The sequence below is a fragment of the Rhinoderma darwinii genome, chromosome 2, assembly GCF_050947455.1.
Source record: "Rhinoderma darwinii isolate aRhiDar2 chromosome 2, aRhiDar2.hap1, whole genome shotgun sequence".
NCBI classification, from domain to species: domain Eukaryota; kingdom Metazoa; phylum Chordata; class Amphibia; order Anura; family Rhinodermatidae; genus Rhinoderma; species Rhinoderma darwinii.
In genome coordinates, this window is record NC_134688.1 from 74,616,893 (window position 1) to 74,630,838 (window position 13,946).

Below are 13,946 nucleotides of genomic sequence, written 5' to 3' on the forward strand. Positions count from 1 at the left end.
CACCACACAAGAGAGCTGACAGATCCTCTATACTACACCACACAGGAGAGCTGACATCTGCTCTATACTACACCACACAGGAGAGCTGACAGCTCCTCGATACTACACCACACAGGAGAGCTGACCTCCTCTATACTACACCACACAGGAGAGCTGACAGATCCTCTATACTACACCACACAGGAGAGCTGACATCTGCTCTATACTACACCACACAAGGGAGCTGACAGCTCCTCTATACTACACCACACCGGAGAGCTGACCTCCTCTATACTACACCACACAGGAGAGCTGACAGATACTCTATACTACACCACACAGGAGAGCTGACAGGTCCTCCATACTACACCACACAGGAGAGCCGACAGATCCTCTATACTACACCACACAGGAGAACTGACAGCTCCTCTATACTACACCACACAAGAGAGCTGACAGATCCTCTATACTACACCACACAGGAGAACTGACAGCTCCTCTATACTACACCACACAAGAGAGCTGACAGATCCTCTATACTACACCACACAGGAGAACTGACAGATCCTCTATACTACACCACACCGGAGAGCTGACCTCCTCTATACTACACCACACAGGAGAGCTGACAGATACTCTATACTACACCACACAGGAGAGCTGAGAGGTCCTCCATACTACACCACACAGGAGAGCCGACAGATCCTCTATACTACACCACACAGGAGAACTGACAGCTCCTCTATACTACACCACACAAGAGAGCTGACAGATCCTCTATACTACACCACACAGGAGAACTGACAGATCCTCTATACTACACCACACAGGAGAGCTGACAGCTCCTCTATACTACACCACACAGGAGAGCTGACATCTGCTCTATACTACACCACACAGGAGAGCCGACAGCTCCTCTATACTACACCACAGGGGAGAGCTGACAGATCCTCTATACTACACCACACAGGAGAGCTGACAGATCCTCTATACTACACCACACAGGAGAGCTGACAGCTCCTCTATACTACAACACTCAGGAGAGCTGACCTCCTCTATACTACACCACACAAGAGAGCTGACATCTGCTCTATACTACACCACACAGGAGAGCTGACAGCTCCTCTATACTTCACCACACAGGAGAGCTGACATCTGCTCTATACTACACCACACAAGAGAGCTGACAGCTCGTCTATACTACACCACACCGGAGAGCTGACCTCCTCTATACTACACCACACAGGAGAGCTGACAGATCCTCTATACTACACCACACAGGAGAGCCGATATCTCCTCTATACTACACCACACAAGAGAGCTGACAGCTCCTCTATGCTACAGCACACAGGAGAGCTGACCTCCTCTATACTACACCACACGAGAGCTGACAGCTCCTCTATACTACACCACACAGGAGCGCTGACCTCCTCTATACTACACCACACAGGAGAGCTGACAGATCCTCTATACTACACCACACAGGAGAGCCGACAGCTCCTCTATACTACACCACAAAGGAGAACCGACAGCTCCTCTATACTACACCACACAGGAGAGCTGACAGCTACTTTATACTACACCACACAGGAGCGCTGACCTCCTCTATACTACACCACACAGGAGAGCTGACAGATCCTCTATACTACACCACACAGGAGAGCTGACAGATCCTCTATACTACACCACACAGGAGACCCGACAGCTCCTCTATACTACACCACACAGGAGAGCTGACAGATCCTATATACTACACCACACAGGAGAACTGACAGATCCTCAATACTACACCACACAGGAGAACCGATAGATCATCTATACTACAACACACAGGAGAACTAACCTCCTCTATACTACACCACACAGGAGAACTGACAGCTCCTCTATACTACACCACACAAGAGAGCTGACAGATCCTCTATACTACACCACACAGGAGAGCCGACAGCTCCTCTATACTACACCACACAGGAGAGCTGACAGATCCTATATACCACACCACACAGGAGAACTGACAGATCCTTTATACTACACCACACAGGAGAACCGATAGATCATCTATACTACAACACACAGGAGAACTGACCTCCTCTATACTACACCACACAGGAGAACTGACAGCTCCTCTATACTACACCACACAAGAGAGCTGACAGATCCTCTATACTACACCACACAGGAGAGCCGACAGCTCCTCTATACTACACCACACAGGAGAGCTGACAGATCCTCTATACTACACCACACAGGAGAGCTGACAGATCCTCTCTTCTACACCACACAGGAGATCTGACAGATCCTCTATACTACACCACACAGGAGAACTGACCTCCTCTATACTACATCACACAGGAGAACTGACAGATCCTCTATACTACACCACACAGGAGAACTGACCTCCTCTATACTACACCACACAGGAGAACTGACAGCTCCTCTATACTGCACCACACAGGAGAGCTGACAGATCCGCTATACTACACCACACAGGAGAGCCGACAGCTCCTCTATACTACACCACACAGGAGAGCTGACAGATCCTCTCTACTACACCACACAGGAGAACTGACCTCCTCTATACTACACCACACAGGAGAACCGACAGATCCTCTATACTACACCACACAGCAGAGTTGACAGATCCTCTATACTACACCACACAGGAGAGCTGACAGCTCCTCTATACTACACCACACAGGAGAGCTGACATCCTCTATACTACACCACACAGGAGAGCTGACAGATCCTCTCTACTACACCACACAGGAGATCTGACAGATCCTCTCTACTACACCACACAAGAGAGCTGACAGCTCCTCTATACTACACCACACAGGATAGCTGACAGATCCTCTATACTACACCACACAGGAGAGCCGACAGCTCCTCTATACTACACCACACAGGAGAGCTGACATCTACTCTATACTACACCATACAGGAGAGCTGAAAGATCCTTTTTAATTGTAATGTTTTCTGCCTGTGACTTATAGTCTGCAGTGTGGTAATAGCCTGCAGGGCACAAGTGTAGAACTGGTATCTAATCACTATATGGTCACTGTATGGTGATATTATTTGTGTTATTGGTGTTAGTGTAGTGGTAGCATACATTAATCCCTGACTAAAAACGTGAGCATATGCCTGTACCTGACCAAGTGATAGTTTACTTTTGGTTCCACTTTTATTTTCTGTTAAAGGGGTTTTCCCATCAGAGACATTTATGACATATCCTGTGGATATTGAGCCAAAAATAGAAAATTTTGAAGCAGCACAAGTCCCGAGTTTCTGGTGCGGTGCACGCTGTCAAGCCAGGCAAGCCTTCTCTGGCATAATGTAAATTCCAACAAAGTAGTAGGACAACAGCACACGTCTCCAAATCTTCAAAAAGGTTTTATTGGACACTTATGAACATGTGACCTTTTGGTTGATGGTTTCGGCGTCCGGGATCATAACATTGGTGTATAACACACTTGAGTGATAAGATGTGGAATTGAATGAAATATGATTTCGATAATGACCTGATTAGATGATCACGCCGATCTGTCTAGTTTGAAATGGATGAGGCTTGATTTGCTGCATACTGTACCTCTCTGATCCATGGACTGTGGAGCATGCGCAATGAGAACCTGGCATCGGTGCTGGGAGCTGTAGTGTGGTGAACTTCTCTTCCTCGTTTTCGTTTGGCAAGATAACGATTGTCATATATATATATATATATATATCAACTGTTGCATTGAATGTAGATTGTATGTCGGTTTTCTACACGTTAGTACTGTTATATAACCAGCTGATTGATGCTAATTAAACTAATGTATAATTCACCTGGGAGACATTGATCACAATTTTGTTTGGTTGAAATGCACCATGTGATTAAATGTACCTATCAATTTAAGATGATGGTTTTAGATTTGATGTTAGGCTTGAGAAAGACCCTTCACTCACTACGGGTCGAAACGTTGCCTGTTTACCGTAAGATGTTTTGACAATAAAACCTTTTTGAAGATTTGGAGACGTGGGCTGTTGTCCTACTACTTTGTTGGAATTGGAATAACCACGGGATATGTCATAAATGTCAGATAGATGCGGGTCCCACCTCTGGGACTCACACCTATTTCTAGAATGGGGCCCCCTAAACCCCATTTTACTGCTGTGTGTTGTGGCTGAAGCGTGTGATTCTCGACTATGAATTACGGAAACAGCGTAGTTCACTGAGCTATGCTGTTTCAGTAGCTTCCATAGTAGTGAATGGCGGTTACGGAAGCAGCGAAGCATGCGAGCTACGCTGTTTCCTTAACTACCATTCAGTTCTATGGGACTTACGGAAACAGCGTAGCTCGTTGAGCTACGCTATTTGCGTAATTCATGGTCGGAAATCACATGATTTAGCAACAACACAGAAAGGTAGAACGGGGTTTAGGGGGCCCCGTTCTAGAGATAAAAATGTATAGAGTGCCTACCGGCAAACAGAGCCCTTGTTTCCCAACCACCAAAATTAAAATATAACGTTTTAATTGGTATAGACGACCATCAACAGACTACATAGAAGTTAAAATTATACATTTTGAATCCTTTGCGCCCACCAACTACTGAGGTCCACCCCTTAGTAATTGCCGTTCTAGAGATAGGTGCGACTACGGTATTGATTCCGTCAAAACTACGGAACCCTTGCACAACGGTGACAAACGGAAACCATTTGCATCGGATCCGTCACCATTGAAATCAATGGTGATGCAAACGGAAATCTATGGTTTCCGTTTGTTTCAGTCAGAGTTCCGTTCATGGGTTCCCCTGATGGAAAGCTCAGACGGAACCCATGAACGGAGTCCTGACGCAGATGTAAACGAAGCCTAACACCCACTTGTAAAGGGAGTGATGCAGCTGATAGGTATATATTGGAGAATTGCTGTAAAAGTAATTCCATAATATATGATGTAAGTAAAGGTAACCTTCACTTGACCAAAATAATATGAAACCTGTAATGCCTGTAAGGTAGTTGTACCACACAGAAACCTGGGAGGGCAGCATAACTATATTTTATTATTCTTATACTGCAAAAACTGTTAACCTATAAAATGTATATGTAGAGAGGGTAAAAAATTATACAACACAGATACCTTTATTGGACATGAGACTGCAGCAAAATCTCATTTATATATACTGTATATGGCTAGATTACAATATGAGTTGAAATGTAACAAGTCGCATCATTTTTCATCATACAGGAAAGTCTGAAAAATCTGCTTTTGCCTGGGCTTCAACTGCTCTACTTACCCCTCAAGTTTCACTTACCTGTTAAATACAACTGGACCCACAAAAAACCCCTCATACAGCTACGATGATAAAAAAAAAAAAAAATAGAAAACTTATGGTTCCCTGAAAGCAGCGACACAAAAGAAAAAAATTCTGCAGTCCTTTTTTCCAAAATAGGTTTGGTCCTTGTGGGGTTTAATTTTTTTTTGTTTTGTTTTTTTTAGGAACTGCCGTGTGCAGCAGGACATTATAACACACACCTCAGATGCTGCAGACCTTTGTTTTAAAAAGAATGTGAGCTTTTTATTTTAATCAACCAATGGTGGACAAAAATGTCCCCCTTATTCTACAAAAAAAAAGGTTCTGCAGCAGCTGAGGTGTGTATTACAAAGAATAATGCACACTCTACAGCAAATGATAATGAAGATTAGACATCAATGGAGTTCTATGACCTGTAACAGGGGCGTAACTAAAGTGCTGGGCCCTACAGCAAACTTTTAAATCCACCTGCTCCAAAGCATTTACCAGCTCCATGTGAAAGTTACGGTGAGGGCACACTAGCTGGCCGGGTCTCGATAAAAAAACAAAAAAATCACAACTTCTGTGAAAACTCCCAACATGACCTGTCAAGTCATCAGAGCATGCTTGGACAATGGTACCAAACACACACAATCAGCCACTTCAAAAGAACCTTTCACCTGCCCATACATGAGCAGCTGAGCGCAGCATGTAATTGACAGGGCTGCACAAACCCTGGGGCACTTTACATTTTTTTCTACCCTCCTCTGTTATTTAGATATCGGTGCCGTTATATTTGGCGCCCGATACTTAAATAACCCCCTGAACTGTCAATGGAACATGTAATGGCAAGGGGACGTGTAACATCGCTGTGACACTGTCCAATCAGCTACGGACAGTGCCACAGCAAGAGCTGGAGAGAGGAGAGCGTTTGCGCACGCACACGCAGCTCGGAGCTTTGCGCGCACACGCAGCTTGGAACTGTACGTGCATGCGCGCGCACGCTCTCACTCACTCTTCAGCTCTCGTGTGACAAGTACAAGACTGTGTGATCTCTCATGAGAGATCACACAGTCTTGTCCTTGCATGCGCGCGCACGCTCTCACTCACTCTTCAGATCACACAATCTTGTACTTGTCTGCCATGAGCTGAAGAGTGAATGAGAGCGTGCGAGAGCGTTTGCGTGCACAGCTTCGAGCTGCGCGCGCACACGCTCGCCTCTCTCCAGCTCTTGCTTTGGCACTGTCCGTAGCTGATTGGACAGTGTCACAGCGATGTTACATGCCCCCTTGCCATTACATGCCCCATTGACAGTTCAGGGGATTATTTGAATATTGGGCGCCAAATATAACGTCACCGATATCTAAATAACGGAGGAGGGTAGGAATTTTTTTTAAAGTGCCCCAGTGTTTGTGCAGCCCTGCCTATTACATGCTGCACTCAGCTGCACATGTATTGGGAGGTGAAAGGTTCTTTTTAAGAAAGTGCAGGATGGGGGCATGGGTACATGAACCTTAGACCAGACCCCAAAATTATAACAGACAAAAAAAAAAAAGAATTTAGTTACGAGACCAGACCCCGTTATTTAGTTACCGCTGCTCGCTACCAACTTCTCTTCACTTCCGAACGCCTCTGTACACAAACTCCTGGCGCAGGCCAGCAACAGGAGCTTGTAAGCCCCCTAGGCTTTGGGTCCCAGTTGCAACTGCAACCGTTACGGCCCCTATAGCTACGCCACTGACCTCTATAAATATGAAGTATTGCAGGACTCCTTGGTGACTTGTAATATTCTTATAATTTTCATTATCCCACATATAATATTCTAAGTATGTGATCACTCTATTAACTACACTCCGATTCATTAACAGAGCCCTATGTTAAATGATAAGAGCAGTGAATTGTAGCAGTGATGTTGCACACGGGTGGAGATTGAATTGCAGCCAAGTCATTGTGTACACTCAGTCCGGCTTCTATGTGATATGTATGAGAGGGACAACCCTCTCTGTTCAGTCGCACGGCTGTGTGCAGAGACACACTTCTCAGTCCAGTTTCTCAGAGTAACATAAATGCTAATTCATAGGAAGAGATTTAAATGTGTATATAGCGGAGTGCAGACTGTTCCAGCCTATAAAAGCTGGACTAATGCTTATTACTGCATCTCTTCTATATGGATTACACATAGGACTTCTCACCCACTATTGCTTATATTTTATATTAATTACTATATATTTGTAAGATTCATTTAAAATGATTTTGGCCATGGATGATTTTAACGTCAGTAAAGAGGAAGAAAGGGAACAGGTTAAAAGTAAGGCTGACATTGTAGATCTGACGGACCAGAGGAAGTCTTATGATAGAACTCAGCAAGTAAATCCCAACTCAGAGGACTGTCCGGACACTGACGAGAAAAGGGTACAAACAGGAATAAAGACCGGAGGTCCTGGAGACCCCAAGGAACAGGTTAGTGGGCTAAGATCCATGATTTCATATCATTTGAATTTATTGAGTTATAGAAGGAACAGTCATTCGCTTGTGGTGAGTAACCCATGTACTATGTCTATTAAAATCAATGGGGGGAAAAATCAAAGTCACAAGATACATAACATGTTGACCCTTGAAACTCTAAATATAAATTTGATTTTTACAAATCCCATTTAAATTTCATAAATCCCATTCAAAAAAATGTAATGAAAAAAACCCCCCAAAAAACAGCAGTAACTTTTGTCATTTTTACTTTTCCCTCACATTTTATATTTTGATTTTTTGGTACAGCCTTTTTTATGATATAGGCTTCCTTATCATGTGTAAATGTAATCTATGTATTATTTTCAGCATTTGAATGTGGATTTATAATAATAAAATACCACAAATATAAACTAAAACGTATGAAACACTTTATTTTTTGGCAGTTTGTAACTTTTAAGTTAGTTTTAGCTTTTTTTGTGGTATGCAGTTATCTAAACTGATGGAAAATAGTATCAGTTTGCATTAGTTGTATAATTCTTTTACCATTGAGGCCCCAATTACCTTGTTTTTTGCCTATGTTTAACATTACGTTTAACATTGGAAAAAAACTCCCGACGTATATGTTTTAACGTAGGCTGTGACGGATGCCTAAGGCTCAGTTCACATCTCGTTTTTAATGTATGTTTGACGTGCACGTTTTGAAATGAAAAAAAAAATGGTGAAAACGTGTGCTACAGCGTGTACGTACATTGATTCCTATGGACACGACGGATGCCCTGATAGTGTAGTTTGTGCATACGTTTTGTATTCTTACGTCCTATCCTTTTTTTTTCTTTTCAAAGTCCTGAAAAGCGTAGTCTATTACGCCACAAAAAGGCATGTCTAATAAATATATTACATTTGTATTTAAGTCAATGGACGACATGGATGACGTATCAAATATAAACCCTATGTTTGCATACGTATACATTTTTGTCATTATATATGGGAAATTACCCCGATCATGTGACAAAACTGTGCCTCCCCCTGCCAAGATGCTCAGAACTGGTGCCAGAATACGCTGCAACCACTCCTTGCTACTTGCTTTATATTTTGACACAACTTAAGTTTATGGAAGTGAGAACCGACTCGAACGTATACGACGAATATGACAAAATGAGATAAAAATCCATATGTTTTTGCTACTTTTTTTGTGTATACTGCAAATATATGCACAAAACGAGTTGTGAATTAAGCCTAGCAGTGGCATCCATCACCCATAGGCTATAATGGTATCTATTTAACGGATACGCCATTAACTGTCATGACCCTTTTCATAACGTATCCGTTAAACAGATACCATTGTAGCCTATGGGTGACAGATGCCACTGTTCGGCATTTGTTTTACGCATCCTTTACCATAAGCTATAATGGGATCAATTTAACGGATACTTCATGAAAAGCTATTAAAATGTCCATGACATATACGTTTAAAGGATACGTTTTATGCCATACAGGCTCCCATGTTGAAAAACGTATACCACGCAGTATATTTTTTGGTAGGATCCCACAGGATGGAAAGGCATAGTCTATTACAATATGCCATATTTATAAAAAAGAGTGTCCCTTTAGACTCTGTCGGGCTAATTGAGCCCTATGGATATGTCTAGCAAACACATCGGGAGCTATCCTGGCATACACACTAGATGTATGGAAAAAACAAGATGTGAACGGGCTGATCGTGAAATGTTAAAGACTGATGCCCATTGGATTTAGTTTGTAACTCATAGAAATGAATAAGGTTCTATCCACATTTGCCTGCAACGCTATTCTTCCTGTCAAAACAACAAACACAACAAAGCCAAGTCGCAGATGTGGAAATATCCTGTAAAAAAAACACTGCAATGCTGGACTGGGATTTCATGGGCCCACCAAAAAGAAATTAGGACCGATCCATATTCATTTAATTGTATTGTAATCTTTAATGTTATCGTTGTACATACGGGATATATCCTCAATAAGATCTAATAGATTATTTGTGAAACAACCCATTAGAAATAGACCCTAGTGGCAAGTCATTGGATCAGAAGTCAGTCCTTGGGGCCCTATTGTATTAGGGGTCATTATGATGTGTACATTCCTGGCCCCAGCAGAGGATCCTGTGGTGCTCTGGTGGGCCAGTCTGACCCTCAATACAAGATATTTGTACATAACTGTCTTTTTTGGGGACTATTAACTTTAAAAAAAATTCTGCCGTCTTAGGCTTCGTTCACTTCTGCGTTCACATCTGTTCATGGGTTTTGTCTGTCCTTTTCATCAGGGAAACCCATGAACAGGGTTCCTGACGGAAACCATAGGTTTCTGTTTGCATCACCATTGATTTCAATGGTCACGGATCCGGTGCAAATGGTTTCCATTTGTCACTGTTTTTTAAGGGTTCTGTCATTTTGATGAAATGAATAGCGCAGTCTACTACAGTATTGATTCCGTCAAAATGACAGAGCCCTTAAACAACGGTGACAAATGGAAACCATTTGCACCGGATCCGTCACCATTGAAATCAATGGTGAGGCAAACCGAAACCTATGGTTTCCGTTTGTTTCAGTCAGGGTTCCGTTCATGGGTTCCACTGACTGAAAGCTCGAACAGAGCCCTGACGCAGATGTGAACGAAGCCTTAGCGAGGACATTCTATTGTCAGAAGGTGACAAGTCTACAAATATACGTACAGTATGTGTCATTGGTAAAAGTCTATTGATGTGTATTATATTATATATTTAGTGTTTTTTACATGTTTTGTATGCTTTCCTTTAAATGACAAGAAGTTTACAATATTTTGCATTTGTTGTGCAATCCTTCTTACCAACAGCAAATTTGGTGCCACTTCCAAGAAAAGGTATTTAAAGGGTAACTAAACATTCAAAAAACTTCTGACATGTCATAGTTACATGTCAGAAGTTTTGATTGGTGGGTGTCCGAGCACTGAGACCCCCACCAATCGCTATAACGAAGCGGGAGGAGCACTTGCGTGAGCCCTCAGCGGCTTTGTTTCTGTTCGGCTTTTTCTGGAAAACCAATGTAGTGCTGTACGGGCCCATAGACTTTCTATTGAGTCCGTACACCGCTACATCGATTTCCGGAAAAAGACGAATAGAAACAAAGCGTCTCAGCGCTCATGCGAGCACTTCTGCCGCTTTGTTTTAGCAATTGGTGAGGTTTTCAGTGCTCGGACCCCCACCACTCAAAACTTCTGACACGTCACTATAACATGTCAGAAGTTTGTTGAACGTTTAGTTACCCTTTAAACATTGACAAGGAATATAGATAGTATCATAGACCATATGATGTATTAGAGGCACCCTTTAACCACTTCTGAACATGTTTCTCTTTCTTGTGCCCATCTGTTTGCGAGCTGGGGGACTAGAAACGAAAAAGGGCTACAATCTAAATGCGCCATAGTTTTATTATTTAGTATTACTAATCTTGATCCTATGCCAATGCAATCCCAAAGGAAACTAAACCTGTTGTTGTTACAGTATATCTCTCGTCAGCTGACAGTTTCCTTTTTACCAGATTGTAATTATTTCATGGTGAATATCTATTCCCTACAGTCAGCACATTCCCTGAGGAGCCAATTAATACATTGTTAGTCACTTCCGACGTCTAGGAAGTGTCCTTGTTCTCCTGTCCTCTTATTAAAGTGATGTTCCATCCTGAGATTATTATATTTAATAAATATATTTACATTGCATTAATAAATATATTTACATTGCAGCTAGACTACAACAAATATATCAAGACCCACCCAAATACTCCACCCAACCCATCCATAGACATGTTAGACACTTTTCTTAATACCACCTCTTGGTTGGCATAGTTTATGCCAGTTTTTTTGCGCCTAAATTGTGATGCACAGAATCACATTTTGAGCCTGGCCCCTTTTCTGCCAGACCACACATTGGCATGGTCTAGTGGAAAGTGGAAGTGTCTTAAGATGCGCCACCATGCACCAAAATTGAAGCAAAATTATGGTGAAAAAAATGGCATCAACTAAGCCAGCCAAGAGGTGGTATTCTTTCTTTATCCAAACAATGTCATTTTCTTGATATCCATGCTCCATGTCGCTGTCAGTCCCTCTTTGTTTATTGCTCGTTGTCTAGGGATCCGGCCACCACTGTTTTCCGATATCGGTGGCCGCGCATGCGCAATGATATCCTCTCCGTCCTTAGGAGAGGATGTCATTGTAATCTTGAACGCGCATATCAGCGCATGCGCATGAGATGCCGGCCCGGCAACTGCTCGTGTGGATATATCAGTGGCGTGGGTGCCTTGAAAGTAAAGGTGTTCGTATAAAACTATGTAGGGAATTGGGGGGGGGGGTTAGTCTCAACCACGCTGCCATGCCTGGTTGAGACGATCGTTCTCCCGATGCTGCTAGAACTTCATTATCTAGCAACGTCGGAATCACGCACAGTGCAGGGTGGCTTGATTGACATCGAGCCGCTCGCGCCCCCTTTTATAAGATATAACAAGCACTAGCTGAGTTATCAAGATTGAAAAAAAAGGTAGTTAGGGAAGGAATTTTTTTTAAAATGTTAACAAGTACAGATTTATAATTCAATTTAGGATTAGGATGCATTATAAAAAAAAAATGACTCAACTTGGGAATAACCCTTTAAGTTTATTATATAAAAAAAATGTACCCTATGAAATAAATGAGATTCAGCATTACACAGATATTGTAACTGAGAGTACAATACTCTATTATAGAGCTTGGTAAATTTGCTCCCCACTGGTCTAATGAATGCTGGAGAAAATTTTGTTTAATCCTGTTAAGTCATCACTTATAATAGTTATAATGATTTTAATCAACTGATTCGCCAGGACTTTTGCATCTTTATCAGATTTTAAAATGAGCGTGATAAGTGCCTCATGCATTGACTTCGAATTAGCATAATAACACACAAAAAAAAGAAGAGAAAAGCCCCCCCAAAAAAAGGAAAAAATCATTCTCCATTGTGGTTAAAGTGTTATGAGGGAATTACTGATAACGGAATTATGTACTGATCTTAAGAATCATACATAATGAAGAGATATTTTATTTACTGATCCAGTTGATGCCTCAAATTGGGTAGAATCTAAAGGCATATGATGATGATTGTTATTGCAATTAAAAAAAAATTCTGATTCATTTACTAACTAGTAGCTGCCCTCATAGATGAGAGCATAACTCCCAATGCGTATTGCATATATTTGCTCTAATTGGTAGTTGGTACAAGAATGTTGGTTTTTGGGCCAAAATTAATGATGATGCATATATGCTTGGTTTGGAGGTACAAGTAATATGGCAGTATGGGTAATCTGGTAGATGAGGGAGGCCACGAGGAAACCAAAATCCTTGACACCTTTCAGCAGTCAGTCTGTATCTAAGCCTATCATGTGTTATACTGTCTGCTTGATCCTGTATCTAAGCCTATCATGTATTACACTGTCTTCTGGACTGGTGTATCTAATCCAATCTAGTGGCGGAGCTTTAGGGCAAACTTGAAATTTACTCTATAGCAGAGTAGAAACGTTGCATATCCACCACGGGTGAACAAAACTTAATATTTGGATTAAGCTAATGTTTGAAGTGCCGCACTCTCTTTGCTACATGTGATATAGATAGATAGATAGATAGATAGATAGATAGATAGATAGATATGAGATAGATAGATAGATAGATAGATAGATAGATAGATAGATAGATAGATAGATATGAGATAGATAGATAGAGATATTGGGGCTATTGCCCCTAATGTCTTCAGACCTGAGCAACACCCCTGGGTATTAGTGCTGCATCGATGGGTCACTTAGGAGACCCAGCGATGCAGCTAAAAGCTACGGCCTGTCGGCCATGAAGAGGGGTTGGAAGGGCCAAAAAGGACTTTTGCACCTGGGTACATAAGTCTTTATCTACACCCCTCAGGGGCAAACGCAGGATTTTTAAAGGGGAGTTTCCAAACACATACTTTTCAAACCAAGTTATTTTCGTCATGCTCTCGCTACCCTGTGTTTTTTTAAGCTAAGAGTATTGGTCTGCACGTATCCACCAGCCGATCCCTTTATATTACAAGTCCTAATAAAAAAAGGGCTAGACCAGGGGTTTCAAGCACGTGGCCCGCGGGCCGCATGCGGCCCCTGAGGCTGTCATCTGCGACCCGCGGGGAGAAGAGAGAGCGTTTGGAAGGAGGATCGCTCCTTCATGACGTCAGT

General features: G+C 42.2%; 1 protein-coding gene across 5 annotated transcripts in view; it reads left to right on the plus strand.

Moving 5' to 3' along the window:
- The window catches only part of ATP7B (ATPase copper transporting beta), a 127,516-nt gene that overhangs the window by 47,473 nt on the left and 66,097 nt on the right, over positions 1–13,946 (plus strand). Inside the window, exon 3 of one of the 5 annotated variants that reach the window (XM_075851770.1) lies at positions 7,484–7,707. The exons of 3 other annotated variants lie outside the window; for them this stretch is intronic. In XM_075851770.1, the coding sequence (XP_075707885.1) occupies positions 7,484–7,707 (224 nt within the window). Of the gene's footprint in view, positions 1–7,139; positions 7,708–13,946 lie in introns of those variants that run through there. One more of the 5 variants, XM_075851765.1, reaches the window with a different exon arrangement.